This window comes from Telopea speciosissima, chromosome 3 (assembly GCF_018873765.1).
Source record: "Telopea speciosissima isolate NSW1024214 ecotype Mountain lineage chromosome 3, Tspe_v1, whole genome shotgun sequence".
Taxonomy (NCBI): Eukaryota; Viridiplantae; Streptophyta; class Magnoliopsida; order Proteales; family Proteaceae; genus Telopea; species Telopea speciosissima.
The window spans coordinates 71513972-71530947 of record NC_057918.1 but is presented as its reverse complement, the minus strand read 5'-3'; the positions used below and the strand labels follow the sequence as shown (position 1 = coordinate 71530947).

The window sequence follows — 16976 nt, the reverse complement described above, 5'->3', positions numbered from 1 at the left end:
TTTCTCTTTGATCCACTGGGGCAGAAGTTTCGTCAAATATTTACGTTTCATGATCTACTGTTGTACGATCAGCTATGATGTATGGGACAGAATGTTGGACATGCAGTTAAAAATTGTCATATTGAGAAGTTATGTGTAGTTGAGATGGATGTGTGGAAAAACTAGGAAGGATAAAGTAAGGAATGACTGTAGTAGAGCTGACTTGGGAGTTGCCCAGATCAATGACAAGCTTTGAGAGAGTCGTTGGAGGTGGTATGGTCATGTCTAACGGGGCCTAGGGACGCCCCAGTAAAGAGGAGTGATATGATCCTGATTGAAAGAGCTAAAAGAGCTAGGGACATGCCTAAAATGACCATAGAGTTGAAAAGAAGGAAATGCATAGTCTAGGTCTTGTACAAAGTATGACCTCAGATAGATCCTATTGAAGGGCAAGGATCCACATAGCAGACCCCATTTAGCTGAGATTCTCCTGACTTGCTAGGTTGTGCTTCTTTGCTCTTACTTTCTTCCTTCATCTTTCATTTGTCTTTTTTCATTTTTCATTTCACACACCTCTTTTTCCCATCTCTTCATTCTTTTTTTTTTTTTTTTCGATTTCTTTTTTTCCTACTTTGTTTTTGTTTGGACCCATATAGCAGATCCCATTAAGTTGAGATAAAGCTGAGTTTGTTGTTGTTGTTGTTGAATTGATTACAATGTGTACTCTAGGGGGTGTGTAACTGGGCCCAGCCTGGTTGTTCAGGGCTCAGCCCAGGCCCGGTGTTGCCGGGCTCAAGGTAGGTCAGGCTTTGTCCTATTTTGCCCTTTTGATTTATTTTTATACAAAAGAAATGGAAAGGAGTATGATTTGTCTACAGGGGATCCAAATGGTCACTAAGGAGAAAGAGTGTTAGAGAGGAGAGGTTGTGAAAGGGCATGCATGCACTGTGTAGTGCACATCATTTTCCCATGTTTGATATAGTTAAAAATAGAACATAATGTGGGACAGTGGAAATCTCTTTTTCTTGGCAATTCTATATGCTACTAAAACTTTTCAATTAAATGTACTAGATTTCTCTTTTTCTTCTCCCTTCAGGTTTTAGTCATTTTCAAGAGGGTTTTATTTCATGCATGGTCCCTTTAGCTATGTTCGTTAGAGAATCCAAACTAATTTTTAAAGTTGCTTTCTAGGCATCCAGTGGAAGCAATATGTGGCATGCATGCATTGTCACATGTGGTCCACAATAGATGGTGATAGAATGCTTTTGGATTTGTGTTCTCATGTTAGAGCATCTTTGTTCTAAGGAAAAGAAAATTGGACTTTAGATGATAGTTTTGGAAATGGTGGTGGTAGGCTTATATGTGCCTTGGTTACATCTTCATTGATAATAAAGCCAAAAGAAATAGGTTTGTTGTATACATTTGGTTGATTTTGAGTACAAAATGTCAGTACATAAATGATCAAGGTTATTAATTACAAATATTTTCTTACAATTTCAATAAGTAGACAATCCTAAATAAATGATCAATGTTTTTCTATGCAATGGTACAGTTTTTCACAAAGCGAAGATAAAGTTGCGTAGATTATGACCTCCCTCAGACCCTGTAGTGGTAAGGACCTCGTACACTGGATACATCTTTTTTTTATTTTTTTTATTGCACACTTAGTACATGGAAATGATTTATTTCTTTCTAACCCACAAGGCCATTGATATAAAATGTGCCAGCAAAGACCACATATTTTACTAAACAAATTAATAATCATGAAAGTTTGATCAATGATGTGTGGATGATTGACCATAATTTCTTTTCTAGTAATGCCCCAACGGATATGGCTGTTACAATTCATTTGACACCTAGTTTGGAATTGTGTATTTTCGCTTTTATTTTAAGGGAGGAAAACAACGTTGCTGACTCCCTTATTAGGAGGACCTGATTCTTGACGTGTGAACCTGTTTAGCCCATTTCCATTCCATGGTTTCATAAACCCTGTCATTCATAATCCATGTGTGCTACACGTTCGTATCAGTAAAATTTTGTTTACCCAAAAAGTTAAATTGCTAAAAGAAGGAATTGTGACCAAGATATCTATAGCTAACAGGAGCTCTGCTAGATTTCAACAAGATCAAAGAAATTAGAACAAAAAGGGACTATAAAGGGTGAAAGCAAAGCTCTGAATGAAAAAGAGGAACGTTTCCTTCAAAAAAAAAAATTAATTCAAATTGAGAGGCAACTTGAAGCCTCAAACCCATTGATTCATAGGCATATATTAAATTACTAGAAACCAAAAACACTAAAACATGCCAAAATATAAAATAAAATAAAAAAACACAAAAGTGGAGCTTTAATTTAATTTGGCCAAATGTGTATCCTATATTTGTCTGACACCAGAGAAGCCATGTGTCCCTGGCATGTCATTCAGCATTTGCAACTTCTTAACCAATTCAATGTAAGAAAGCTCCATTTGAGAAAGAAATGGGTTTCACTTTAGTTTTTAAGGTATATAGAGCTTGACAAGAGATAAAATTGGATTGATGGTGGTAACCACACAAAGTGGGATGATGATTTGCTGCCACATATAAAATCATCAATAGATTGAACCCATATGTGTTTGTGTTTATGTGTGTGAGAGAGAGAGTTTGAAATTAGAAAATATGGTGCCATCTGTCCATTATCATGGATGTAAGGCTAGACAAGAAAGATTTTTATGGGAGGAGGAAGTACAATCTAATTGGCAGTAGAGCTTTGTGGCACATATAAGTAACTTGTGTCCAAACCTATGATCAAATGGTGATGGAACAAACCTAGCCCTAGTTGGGATGAGCTTCTAGCTTTGTGGTAGGGTTTGGTGTAAGTCCAGAGAAGGTCGAGAGTTGGATTCTCTTACTCTATACTTCTTGAAGTAATAGTAATAGTATAATAGTGTAGTAATAAGTGTGGTCCAATAGATCCCCTTGCTGGCCCTTGTAAGTCCATCTCTACCCTGATGTGGAGCTCAGCACACAATGAAAAAAAAAAAAAAATAGCCCATCTCATTTGAATTCAAGGTTATTAAATTTGGAATGAGATTCGAATTCAGGTTTAATGGATCATAAATTTTGAGTTTGATTCAACCCTAGAAATCCAATATGGGTCAATTAGTGGATCTACTGGAATTAGGATCAAGTTCGGTCAATTCCAATCGAAATCAACCAGTTAAAACTTATCCGATTTCGATTCCAATTTTTAAAACCTTGCTTAAGTGTAGGGGAGTGATAGTAATTATAGTAATACCTTACCTAGATCTCAAAAAATAAAATAAAAAACTTATAATTGAAAATTGCATAGAAGTATTTGTGTCCCACATTTAAACCCACAGATAGATCCCCTGATTTTATGGAAATGAACGAATTTGGCAGATATTGGAGAGATTCTAGGTATTCCATGGTTCTAAGTAGCGGTATCGTATCATTCGATACGATTTTTCTAGTTACTAAAATCGATGTTGATACCATGTCAATGTATCGATAGCACGGTTCAAACAAAAGGTAAAATGATCAAAAAACTCATTTTTTAAGAAGATTGATAGATAATTTTGTATCATAATTATTGTCTACCAATGGTCGTTGACGCAATTCTTTATAGGTCTTAAATAGGAGATCTGCACCGTTCAGGTTATGGACTTATGTTGACCACGTAATCTCATAGGAGGATTATACTAATTGAAGAGTTTAATATAATTTTCTCCCGAAGATTTGAGAGAAAAATCAGGAAAACTAGGCGGAAAATTAGAGAGAGAAACACGCGTTGAGATCGCATCGGGAACCGGGCAGCCTCGAATTTTGTGATCATTTGGGCCGCACACGTGAGGAAAGAATCGTCATTCTGTATATTCCTGACACGCGTGAAAGGTCCCACTACTTCGTTGCCACGTGGCTCTACCCTAGCTCAAATTCTTGCCGCTCTCACTCTCTCTATCATTCCACGTACAACCCTCTCCCCTTCCTACCTTCTTCAATCAATCATATCTTCAAAAACAGAGCCAAACAGATCAAAGCAGAGTTTTCTCCCCAGCTCTGCAACTCTCTCATGAAATTAGCATTTCGGGATTCAATTTCGTTGACAAATAAAACAACACAGATTTGGGTTAGGTTTCTCTTGTAGGAAGAGATATACTTGTAATTCTAAGTTTATGTAGGCTTTCATGTTGTTTTCTGCAACCAGCATTTCCTGCACATAACACTTTAATTGAATTCGGTTTGGAACAGAATTTGAAACTCTTGGACTCTGAGAAATGGCTGGGAATGAATGGATTGATGGGTACTTGGAAGCAATTATTGATAGTGGGGCTTCGGCGATTGATGAGCAGAAGCCTTCGCCAGTGAGTCTACGAGAGAGGGGACACTTCAACCCAACCAAGTACTTTGTGGAAGAAGTGGTCACAGGTGTTGATGAAAGTGACCTCCACCGTACCTGGATCAAGGTCGTTGCTACTCGCAACACTCGTGAACGCAGCTCCAGGCTCGAGAACACGTGTTGGCGCATTTGGCATCTCGCCCGCAAGAAGAAGCAGGTTCTCAACTCTACCATTTCTGTCTATTCTCTACCTTGAACCGTTTTGGAGAAATTGACTGTAATTCAAATACGTCTTTTTGATTGTTTAGAGAATTGGGTGTTCGTCTATTTGTTTCTTGATTTTGTAGTGTTTCTCTGAGTTGACAATTCTTCTGTTTTGACAGAGTTTGAAAAACAAAAAAAAAAAAGGAAAAGGTAGGGTTGGGTGGGTAATGGACAAATGGTTACTGGTTAGTGAGGGGAACTAACATCATAGCTTACAGAAAGACAAAAACAGAACTGTTTTCTGTAGATATGATAAAGGAACTGAGCCAAGAGTCTGACAGGGGAAAAAATAGAATTAACTAGAGGACAATTAGTTGAAGAAGAAATCAATTCAATGACTTATGTTTACCAAACCTAGAAGGTGAGTACATGGTTACAGTGAAAAAAATGGTTTTTAATACAGTTTTGTCATTTCTGCTGTTATCATGATCACTATCATTGTTAATTATTATTAGGTCACTTGTGGGGAAAAATTTTTTAGCCAAGTCTGAAAATGCTTGTTTGTTGGTGAATAAATAGTTAGAATGGGAAGATTTCCAACGAATGGCAAACAGGAGGTGGGAGCGGGAACAAGGACGCAGAGATGCTACTGAAGACATGTCTGAAGATTTGTCTGAGGGTGAGAAGGGAGACACCATGGGGGAGCTAATGCAGAGTGAGACCCCAAGGAAAAGGTTCCAGAGAAATATTTCCAATCTTGAAGTGTGGTCTGATGACAACAAGGAAAAGAAGCTGTATATTGTCCTCATCAGGTACATCTCTTTCCATGAACTGTGATACCAGACATCTTGAATTCTTCCATTTATTTATCGAGATTGAACTATAATGCTGCTCAATGATTAAGGTGCATGCATTCATCACAAGTTGGAAACTTGGGATCTTCTTATGATGATTCTAAATTGGTTTGAACATGCAATTCATAAGATGTCACACGAAGGAAATCCTGTAATTCAGTATTCTGACTCTAGAATTTTCTGTTACAACTCATTCTCTCAACTAGTTTGCATGGTTTGGTCCGTGGAGAAAACATGGAGCTTGGTCGCGATTCTGACACTGGTGGACAGGTAACTAGGATATACATTTGCGATTCAATTTTGAGATTGTCACAAATTAAAGTCGTTAATTTGGTTGAGAAATTTTCAGGTTAAATATGTTGTGGAGCTTGCTCGGGCACTTGTTATGATGCCAGGGGTATACAGGGTGGATCTCTTCACTCGCCAGATATCCTCACCGGAGGTGGATTGGAGTTATGGAGAACCTGCAGAGATGTTAACCCCTGGCTCTGAAGATACAGATGGAAATGATGTTGGTGAGAGCAGTGGTGCTTATATTATAAGGATTCCGTTTGGGCCAAGGGACAAGTATCTTCACAAAGAGTTACTTTGGCCATATATTCCAGAGTTTGTAGATGGAGCTCTTGCTCACATTCTTAATATGTCCAAGGTCTTGGGTGAACAGATTGGTGGAGGCCAACCTGTTTGGCCTTACGTTATTCATGGCCATTATGCAGATGCTGGGGATAGTGCTGCACTTCTTTCTGGTGCTTTCAATGTCCCAATGGTTCTTACCGGACATTCTCTTGGAAGGAACAAATTGGAACAACTTCTAAAGCAAGGACGCCAATCAAAGGAGGATATCAATTCAACATACAAGATAATGCGGAGGATAGAAGCAGAAGAGTTATCTCTTGATGCAGCTGAACTTGTCATCACAAGTACAAGGCAAGAGATTGAAGAGCAGTGGGGCTTATATGATGGCTTTGATGTGAAGCTGGAGAAGGTCTTGCGTGCCCGTGCCAGACGTGGGGTCAATTGCCATGGGCGGTACATGCCAAGGATGGTGGTAAGTTTGAACTGATAGTTCATTGGTTCTCTTGAGTAGTGCTGCCTAAAAGAGGTGTTATTCCAAAAGTAGAGATACCTCAAGTGATAAGTAATCATGCTTTGCAAATTTTACAATGCAAGCAACATGAGAAGGATGATAAATTGATAATACAGTAACATGAGATTTGCAGGTTATTCCTCCTGGCATGGACTTCAGCAGCGTGGTGGTTCAAGAGGACACACCTGAAGTTGATGGAGATCTCACAGCACTTATAGGTGGCACTGATGGGTCTTCTCCTAGAGCAGTCCCACCTATATGGTCTGAAGTAGGTCATTTCTGTAACCAATTTATCTGCCTTCAATACCATCATACTTATTTTTTGCTTGACCGAAGAAGAGTGTCTCTGCAGGTGATGCGCTTCTTCACAAATCCTCATAAACCAATGATCTTGGCCTTGTCAAGACCAGATCCAAAAAAGAACATCACCACCCTATTGAAAGCTTTTGGGGAATGTCGTCCATTGAGAGAGCTTGCTAATCTTGTAAGAAGCCAACCCAAGTTTCTCAGGTTCCCCCAAAGACAATATATTTAGATGCTTATTTGGAAATAATATGATTGTACAGACACTCATAATGGGGAACAGGGAGGATATAGACGTGTTGTCTAGTGGTAATGCAAGCGTGCTCACTACAGTATTGAAGATGATCGACAAGTATGACCTCTATGGCCTTGTGGCATACCCGAAACATCATAAGCAATCCGATGTTCCAGATATCTACCGTCTTGCAGCGAAAACAAAGGTTTGTTTAACTGATCACTGTCTTTACTAGATTTCTCTGAGTTTCAAGAAGGCTGATCAGCTGCTGGTTGGGAATCATGGCAGGGAGTCTTCATTAATCCAGCATTGGTTGAGCCTTTTGGTCTTACTTTAATTGAGGTTTGTTTCAATCATATCCCATGCATGTTCATATCATCCTCCATACCCGATAAACTAAATTCTGACTCCTATCTGACATTATGTAGGCAGCAGCACACGGGCTTCCGATGGTTGCTACTAAAAATGGTGGTCCAGTTGATATTCAGCGGGTACGGATATATCTACTCTTGTTGACTGATGACTACATCTTAGATTATAAGATGTACATAGAATGGGAAAGAATTTTTACATGCATAAAGAGCATAAGAATGTTTGCCTTGCATACTTGATATGTCCTTTTATCTGCAACTAAATATTGATCAGTATTAAATGCTCCAACTTGATGGATTGACCCTATGGCCTGTCTAGATCATATTCTGAGAAAATCGGAAACCTTTTATACTCTAGTAAAAAGTCACCTAGTCCATAATTGACATGGATGAGTTTTTCATCAACTGGCTTTGAGTTGAAAGATCAGTGAATGTTATTATTTTTTTATTTTTTTTGGGTGCATAACTGCATACAACACTTCCCCTCCCCTTAGCATGGTTAAAGATTTACTTCCTTAATGAGTGTACTATTAAACCCCAAACCCACCAGAGAGTGTACTATTAACTTGGTGATCCTTGAAAAAATTCAAAAAGTTTCTAGGGATAATTTCTTAGATCCACTAGAGAAGAATGGGATCCCATTCATCATGGATGGAGTTTCTCCATCCAAGAAATTTCTTATTAAGAAAAGGGGACCGATCCAATACACCTTAGAAAAGATTTTCATTAGTTATAAACGAGAAATGAGGTTGTGGTGTTTTCATTAGTTATAACCGATCAATACAGCTTAGAATATTCTAGGTGATTTGGATTATTTAGATTTGTGAAACACAATATTAATGTGAGACTTGGACTCCAACTCAGCAGTTATAAACCAGAAGTGAGGTTTTGAAAAAAAAAAAAAAAAACATAGAAGTGAGGTTGGGGTGTTTTCGGAAGTTCACTTTTATTTCTTCTTAGATGGCATGCCCAATAACTATGGGGATTAAGTAAATCTTTTTAAAATTAATACTGATGAACGTAAAACAAATTTAAAACCTACTTGTCTTGTAATTTCCGTTCTTATCTAGTGGATCTAAGAAATTATCTCAAGTTTCTAACGAAAGGGGTTCTAACCTCCCACCCCTTCTTTGCTTCCTTAGTATGGTTAAAGATTTACTTGACTTAATGAATCAACACAGTTAAACCTTCAGAGGTGATCTGATTAGAAGCAATTCTCTAACAGGGTTGTTTTCTTGCAGAGTAGTTCTAAAATGTAAAAACAGGACAGGATATTTCATATTGTATTTTAAAAATGTTCCAGGATAACATTTTATTTTTATCTCTTTGGATGATTTTTAGGCACTGAACAATGGGTTGCTTGTGGACCCGCATGATCAACAAGCCATAGCTGATGCACTGCTTAAACTAGTTTCAGAAAAGAATCTATGGCATGAATGCCGAAAGAATGGATGGAAAAATATACACCTATTCTCCTGGCCTGAACACTGCCGCACATACTTGACGAGGGTGGCAGCATGCCGGATGAGGCATCCGCAATGGCAAACAGATACACCTGTGGATGACATGGCCGCAGAAGAGTCCCTCGGTGATTCACTCATGGATGTGCAGGACATGTCCCTCAGGCTATCAGTAGATGGGGAGAAGTCTTCACTCAATGGTTCCTCGGATACTGCTGAACTAGTGAAAGTGGCAGCAGCCAATAGTGATCCAGAGGTACAAGACCAAGTAAAACGGATCCTAAGCAGGATAAAGAAACCAGCATCAGATCCCCAAGAAGACATGGATGGAAAGAAACAGCCTGAGAATGTGGTGAACAAGTATCCCGCCCTGAGACGACGAAAGAAACTGATTGTTATAGCAATTGACTCTTATAACAGCAATGGAGATCCAAACAGTAAGATGCTTCAGGTAGTGCAAGAAGTATTCAAGGCTGTCAGATCAGATCCCCAAGCCTCTAGATTCTCCGGATTTGCTTTGTCAACAGCTATGTCGGTGTTTGAAACTCTAGAATTCTTGAAATCTGGAAAGATTCAAGCAACTGAGTTCGATGCTTTGATATGTGGCAGTGGGAGCGAAATGTATTACCCGGGTATTTTCACAGAAGAGAATGGGAAGCTCTATCCAGATCCAGACTACACTTCCCATATTGACTACCGTTGGGGTAATGAAGGCCTAAAGAAGACCATTTGGAAATTGATTAACTCACTGGATGGTAGAGGAGATATATCTAATGATTCTTCAAGTCCCATTCAGGAAGATGAAAAGTCAGGCAATTCTCATTGCGTGTCATATCTGATCAAGGATCCCACTAAGGTACATATAAATTCCTAAAAAGAATTGACAGTATGTAACTAATTATTTGATGTTTTTAGGTTGTCTTAATATTGTGGTGGTCAACCTCTCAGGTGAAAAGAGTGGATGATCTGAGGCAGAAGCTAAGGATGCGTGGGCTGCGTTGCCATCCAATGTACTGCAGGAATTCAACAAGAATGCAAGTTGTCCCTCTGCTCGCCTCTCGAGCTCAGGCTCTCAGGTACTGATTAATTATTTGTGTATACGTGGACTATTTCTAATGAAAAATTAAACCTTGTTGGTTGATCAGGCTTTTTAAGAATACTGTTTACAAAAGTAAAATGCTTATCCATGTCTTTCACTAGAACAAGCCTTTTAACAATGAAAGATGTCGAATCCAATGATATAAAACTTGGGGATAATACCACATCAACTAACACTAAGACCTTGGATGACTTTAGATAACAGTTGGGCCTCTCCACCTGAGAGTTAAGCTTTTGGGTTGAACATTTCAACATAAAATGGACAAAAAATTACAGTGAGTACCTCTGCAGTATTCTGAAGGACTATGTAACTCGGCTACTTGTGAGTTGTGAGACATGCACATGAGTATGGTATCGTGGCCTGAATAACCAATACATGACATTAAAAATTGTGGACCTCAAGGCCTGGATAATCCAATACATGACGTTCAAAATTGAGATAAGCCATCAGTCACCTCTTGGATGAGCAATCTTACAGGAAGATATGCCAATGCTCATTTTGAGCACAATCCAAACTTGGTAAATTGCATGGTATTCGGCTTTGCAACTTGGAATTTGTAATCTACCATAATAGGACCTCATCTGTTATCAAGTATTTCTGCTAATTTCAGTTCAATAAACATAAGATTGTGAAAACTATTAGCTATGGATATCTTTAGTCCATCTATAATTCTACATACTATTATCATGTTCTTATTCAAACAGAAGAGCATTTTTTTCCCCTTTTTTGTTTTTGTGAGGGAGGGGTCCCTTTGCTTTCTTCTTCTCTCTTTCATTTGATTTTTAAGTCCATTTGTCATCTGTATCAAACCTGGTATTGGGGTTAATCACCCTCTAATCTACCAGATGGTTCAAAATTTCCTACCTTCTTGTAAGCTCTGAATGGTGTTTCTGTCTTCCTATGAAATGGATGCTAGGTACCTTTATGTTCGTTGGGGACTGAATGTTGCAAATATGTGCTTGATACTGGGCGAAATGGGTGATACAGATTATGAGGAAATGATTTCAGGAACCCACAGGACAGTGATCCTGAAAGGGTTGGTGGAGAAAGGTTCTGAAGAGTTGCTCAGAACAACAGGAAGCTATCTGAGAGATGACATTGTTCCTGGGGAAAGTCCATTTGTGATCTACACAGCTGCTGCAACTGCTGAGGAGATCTCAAATGCTTTAAAGGCAGTATCCAAGTCTATTGCTTGAATATGAGAGGACAAAACCTATCTGTGCTATCGAGATGGAGGTTTATGTGATCTTATTTTTCACTTACTTGAAGTGCAAATCTCCCAGTTATTCGCGATATGGTAGTAAACCAAAATGTAGCCAGATGATGGCCACCATTTTCTCATATTTTTATGTCGTTAATTCACAGATAACAGCACGCAAGTTACTGTGACTATAATTGCTTCATCAGCTCTTTTTCTCTTAATTGTGTTGGATGAATTCCACCCAGAAATTATAGCAACTAAGATATACCACGAGCTTGAGAAATATCCTAGCGCTTGGAGCATAAAAAATTGCATACCACTGCCTCAATCACTTGCATGTAATACCATACACATCCAAGAAATGTCATTAACAACTAGTGCTCACAGATCTTTTGCCCTTTACAAAATTGATGGAAGAGAAACTGAAAAAATCCTACAGGCTTGGTTTGCTCACTTACTAGGGTTTCCACTATGATCAGATGTTCTGAATGTATAACTTACAGAAGAAAATTCATTGTCTATGTTGTATGTTCTTTTCAATCTGGGCAGACAATCCATTGTCTATGTCGTATTATAAAGGAATGAACTGTTCTGAATGTACAGAGCTGGAAGCAAGTACTTTCCCATTCACACCATTAGAATTGTAGCTAGCACCGGCTGTTGAATCCACCAAAAGCTCCCCCTGCATAGCCCAGGTAAGCACCCTTGCCATAGGCTCCAGGACAAGCGGAGGCCGCTACAAGAGGTGCCTCAGCTGAGCCTTGATGGTAACCATTCCCAAATGGGTTCACAGCAGTTCCAGCCAAGAGACTAGCAAGATTGATAACCATGCCATTAAGGCCAACATCGTTGTTTGGAGCAATCAAAGGAGGGTTTTGAGGTCTATAGATGGGTTGGTGGAAGGGCCAAGCACATTGACCTGGGCACTGAGTCTCCAAGTTGCCGACCCAGTGGTAAGCAAACCTGTATTTCTTGCTGTAAAGAATCCCAGAACCTGTAACCAGTGCCTGGCAAAGAGAAGAGAGAACAATGGGAGAAATAGACTGTACTCTATCGTACCAGCCAACGTATATTTATATTAAAGCCAAAATAGAATTACAAAAGGAATATAACTCTTACCTAGTTAAGCCTAAAGCCTAAACAGGAAACTTACTTAGTCTAGGAAACTAACAATTAAAGCAATAAAGGAAACATATCTCTTAACACTTGCTGTTCTTCACAGAACCTACAGGGTAACCATGAGTTCCGCAACGGCTGAGGCAGAACCCATCGACAGTTACATCAGCAGTCAAGATGACATTAATGGCGTTTCTCTGGTTGCCTCTTGCTGCCAATCACACAATTTGCTGACCTTTCAGTGATTTACCCAGGGAGTAGGTCTCATCGAGAATCTGCTTGCCTAGGTGGAAAGACAGGTAAGAGGGATTCTTGTTCTTGCTGAGGTGGTAATATTTCTTGGTGGTTTTCCACCAAGTGAGAACATAGGGTTAGGCCAGGTGGGTCCTCAAGGGAGGGGAAGAAGAGAGGGAAGAGATGAAGTCAGAGATGATGGCTCGTTGAGAAGGCTTGAAGTCTCTGTACCAGATGAGATTGACAGAGATTTTGACGGAGAGAACAGGACCATGGTGGTATTGCAAGAGAATGGGACTGTTCCTGCACTAACTCAGCCAGCATTGGAGAAGTGGAAGACTGAGAGAATCAAGAGAAGCTGCAAGAGCAAAGAAGCAGAAGAAAAAGAGGCCATTTTCGGAATAAGTTAAGAAGTATTGAACCGAACTGAAAACTGAAAACTGAAAAGGATTCAGTGCTGCGAGTGGAAAGGGGTGGTGGGGGTCTTTATAGCTTGAGTCTTCCCTTTTAATTATCATTTTTTTTCAAGGAAAGAGCAGAGCAGCTCAGTCCTCAAGTCACTCCTCAGTCTCTCTCCAACCTGCAATTTAATTAAAGAGAACGAAACTCGTAACATTGCTGGAGCCACCTCTAACCGCCATGAAAAAGAGGGTGGGTTCACTGATACGACCAGCCCAGATTCTGATATTAATGAAAATTGTGATAAAGCAAGGAAGACTGTGACCAGAAAGCTCTAGACCAACAGATTAAAGGCATTACAGAGTATGGGACTTGTGAACACCACAAGCTTTTAATTCCTGCAACTAGCAAGAGTTGGATAAGTTGAGTGGGAGGTTGACACATCTAACCACTCACTTTGCAAATTCGTCCAAAATTTTGATTTTCATGCTCCAATACAGTATCCAAACACACCTCAGGTTGTCATCCATACATGATCATAGATGTGAAGAGCACATTATTGGCACCACCAACCTAACAGTTCAACTCCCAACAGCATGAATCTAGAAAACTACTAAACCAAAATTCTCAAGCAATGCCAATTCATTTATCAATGTTATGCTGACACATAATCAAACTAGCCTCTCTTTTGTAATTAACAATGGCAAAGGTTACCAGTACCTTTTACCAACACGGGCGGAACTGCAGGAGAAATGCAAGCACATTAAGCAAACTCCATTTGGATATGTTTACCTCAAAGATGTGTATTTAACACCCTCAAGCCCAAGCGCCCATGTTCATGCAGCTGGGCATCCTGACTTTTGGAAGAAGGTGGATCAGGGCCATGATCCTAACAGTTGCAATGCGCTAGTAATATTGCCTTGACCTCAACTCAAACAACATCCAGCTTTATGATGAATTGACCACTGATATACAGATCAAGATGATTCCAAACATTCTTTTACCATAGAAATAGACCCTGCATTTGAGATCTTGGCCACCTAAGTGAGAGTAAGAATGATTCTGCAGTTAACAGGCTCACCAGTAGTCACGACATGAGCAAACCCCATCCTTGAAGTGATGGAAGCGTTTGACATCTCTTACAATAATCTCTCTGTTTACAATCTTGGACATGAACTTTGTGGCCTCATGGCAATCCCCACACACCCTAAGGTTCTTTGTTATTAGCAGTCTGGTTCCCGGTCTTGTGTTTAGAAGTCCAAAAGCAATAGCCAGTCTCTCACTGTGATTACACAACATCCTCTCCTTCACTTCCTCATCAAGGTCATGCAACACAAACTCAGTCTTTGGAACATATCCCATGGCTCTCATCTCATTGTCCAACTTCTCCAACATGGCCGCAATCTCCTCATATTGAGGGTGGCTCCGATCCTCCATCAGAAATGCATGGAGCTTGCCATTTACTTCTACAGTGCTGTAACCAGGTACTTTCTTCATTCCAGTCTGCTTCATCACTTTCCTTACCACAGCCACGTCAGCCCACTTCTTTGCTGCGGCAAAGACATTTGAGACCAAGGAATAAATTCCTGGATCATCTGGCTTCAGCTCAAGAACCTTTTTTGCCACCTTCTCTCTGAGCTCCAATTTCCCATGGTTACGGCAACCTGCAAGGAGGGCAACCCAAACAGAAACACTAGGTTCAATCACCATGGACTCTATCAGCCCATGTGCCTCTTCAACTCGACCTGCACGAGCCAAAAGATCAACCATACAGGCGTAATGCTTTTCACTAGGTTGGACTTCAAATTCTCTAACCATGAGATCAAACCAGTACCGACCTTCTTCAACCAAACCCGAATGACTGAAGGCTGATAGAAGAGAAGCAAAGGTCGCATGGTCTGGTCTTAGCTTTGTTTCCTTCATCTGTAGGAAAAGAAAGAGAGCTTCCTCTCCACATCCATGGATTCCATAGCTAGCGATCATCGCATTCCAAGAGATCAGATCCCTTGAACTTATCTGATCAAAGAGGAGACGTGCACTAGAGAGGGATCCACACTTTGAATACATGTCAATCACTGCAGTCCCTGAGACCCGATCGAACTTGAGCCTCCTCAAAATATACCCATGTATTGATTTACCAAATTTCAAATATCCAACTTGTGAACATGCCAACAGTGCACTTACAAGTGACACTAAATCTGGTTTCAGTCCAAAAGTCTGCATCTCCACCAACAACTTCAGGGCATCCCCTGCAAACCCATTTTGTGCAAATCCAGATATCAATGCACTCCAGGAAATCACATTTCTGTAAGGCATCTTTTCAAATACACAAGAGGCTAGATTCAAGAACCCATTCTTTGCATACATGTCCACAAGGCTGGTTTCGACTACAACATCCATTGGAATATCTTGGCGGATCATATACCCATGAACAGAAAGACCCATATTCAAATCCCCAATATTTGCACATGCCTGAATCAGACCAACCATCACAATGCAATCCCCTTGTATTTCTTCCATTCGCATCCTACGGTAAATATCAACCGCTTCAACTGGGCGGCCACTCTGCGAGAATCCTGTAATCATCGTTGTCCAAGACACAAGATCCTTTTTTGGCATCCCATTGAAGACTCTCAGAGCTTCATCCATCTTCCCACACTTCGCATACAGATTGAGAGCCGAAGACCCAACAAAAACATCATCCTTATACCCAAAATCAGTCGCTTGGGATAGGATCTCTTCGCCCTTTTTCAAGTCCAGCAGGTTGGCACAGGCTTTAAGACTGACCGTGAAAGTTGAGCTGTCTGGTCTAATACCTTCAACAATCATCTGCTGATAAAGGTTCAGAACTTCAGCTGCAGAGTCATTCCGAGAGTAAGCGATGATCACGGCATTCCAAGTGGTCACTCCTCGTTGAGGCGATTCTTCGAACACTCTGCGAGCAGTAGCAATATCACCAATGCGTCCATAGGAAACTATTAGTTGACCATTGGAATATCCATTGCTGAAGATTCCGGTCAAGATCATAAGGGCATGGATTTGGGCGATGGACTTCAAGTCTTTGCAAGTTGCCAAGAGAGCTTTTGGCCACGGAGATGACACCGTACGGGAGATGAAATTTCCCGCGTTTTTGTACATAGCCGTTGCATCTGCAACTCAAAAAGTAGACCAACACGCCTTAACCTTAGATTTCATTTACACCATTAAGTCGTTTGGTAACAAAGTTAAACTGGATTGTCGTTGGTTTATGTTATGGTTCACCTCGTGGCAACCCATGCCCTTTCCTGGTCACAAACCCAGATTCTGTTCATCATCTAGGAGCTTCAGAGAAACCAATTAGCCGAATTATGAGTTGTTCGACGTGGTCTGAATTTGATTGGGATCTTGGGATTGTTGAGCTCGTCCTTGAATGTGATCCCCAGTTGGACATCGTGCTCTCGTTCTTGATGCTTCCCACTAGAGATTGGGAAGTTCGTTCTGTACTACTTCTGCTTTTCTGTCTGATTGATAGCCCTTGGTTCTTCAGCTAGGATATGGAATATGGAGATTTTGTCACGGCTGTGTCGAGTATTGCTCGTTTTATGTGATGCAGATGAAGGGATGTAAATGGAAAATCGAAAATCCGAATCCGATCAGCATTCTTACCCATTCAGGGACATCCGTATTTGTTTAGAGATATTCAGAAAAAATTTGAATACTCCAATAAAAATTCATCCGAAAAAAAACCTGAATATTTAATAATAAAAAAATTAAATAATGATCTTCAGGGATTTTGAAGATTAAGCAGGTTCTAGAATATGAGGAAAAAAGAATCATAATCTAAGAGATATGGATTGAGAGTAAATTGTATCTGCTATGAGGAGGAAGGTCCGGGTTGCACAAGGTAGAGATGTAAATGGACAGTAAAAAATTCGAATTTGATCTGCATTCGAATCCATTTAGAGGTATCCATATTCGGCCAGGGAATATCCAAATCCGATCACATCTGATCCATATCCGAGCGGAATCCGATTTGTTTAAATCCCTAACTTCATATCAAAGCATTAAAGGAAAAAAAAAAAAAAACAAGGGAAAATATCAACGCTACCCCTAAGCTTAG

At 40.0% G+C, this 16976-nt stretch overlaps 2 protein-coding genes and 1 pseudogene across 2 annotated transcripts; 1 reads left to right on the top strand and 2 right to left on the bottom strand.

Moving 5' to 3' along the window:
* The first annotated feature begins 4155 nt into the window (after positions 1-4155).
* On the top strand, positions 4156-11512 carry LOC122655556 (probable sucrose-phosphate synthase 3). Its single transcript, XM_043849760.1, has 12 exons — positions 4156-4531; positions 5098-5330; positions 5579-5642; positions 5722-6420; positions 6593-6727; positions 6812-6943; positions 7026-7202; positions 7286-7339; positions 7426-7488; positions 8710-9684; positions 9777-9904; positions 10844-11512. Exons 1-12 carry the CDS (start codon positions 4253-4255, stop codon positions 11121-11123), a joined length of 3219 nt encoding a protein of 1072 aa, XP_043705695.1. The 5' UTR covers positions 4156-4252; the 3' UTR covers positions 11124-11512.
* A 177-nt stretch (positions 11513-11689) lies between these two features.
* LOC122655496 lies at positions 11690-12872 on the bottom strand (annotated as a pseudogene).
* Positions 12873-13504: 632 nt separating this feature from the next.
* On the bottom strand, positions 13505-16302 carry LOC122655558 (putative pentatricopeptide repeat-containing protein At3g25060, mitochondrial). Its single transcript, XM_043849764.1, has 2 exons — positions 16108-16302; positions 13505-16060 (listed from the first exon to the last, which is right to left on the bottom strand). Exon 2 carries the CDS (start codon positions 16013-16015, stop codon positions 13955-13957), a length of 2061 nt encoding a protein of 686 aa, XP_043705699.1. The 5' UTR covers positions 16016-16060; positions 16108-16302; the 3' UTR covers positions 13505-13954.
* Between the last annotated feature and the right edge of the window lie 674 nt (positions 16303-16976).

What these genes read in the sequence shown, in the direction of transcription:
- LOC122655556 (XM_043849760.1), top strand. Translation starts at nt 4,253, where the DNA reads ATGGCTGGGAATGAATGGATTGATGGGTACTTGGAAGCAATTATTGAT. An exon ending in CTGTATATTGTCCTCATCAG is followed by an intron (nt 5,331 to 5,578) that starts GTACATCTCTTT and finishes TCTCTCAACTAG; the next exon opens with TTTGCATGGTTTGGTCCGTG. An exon ending in TGAGAGAGCTTGCTAATCTT is followed by an intron (nt 6,944 to 7,025) that starts GTAAGAAGCCAA and finishes ATGATTGTACAG; the next exon opens with ACACTCATAATGGGGAACAG.
- LOC122655558 (XM_043849764.1), bottom strand. Translation starts at nt 16,015, where the DNA reads ATGTACAAAAACGCGGGAAATTTCATCTCCCGTACGGTGTCATCTCCG.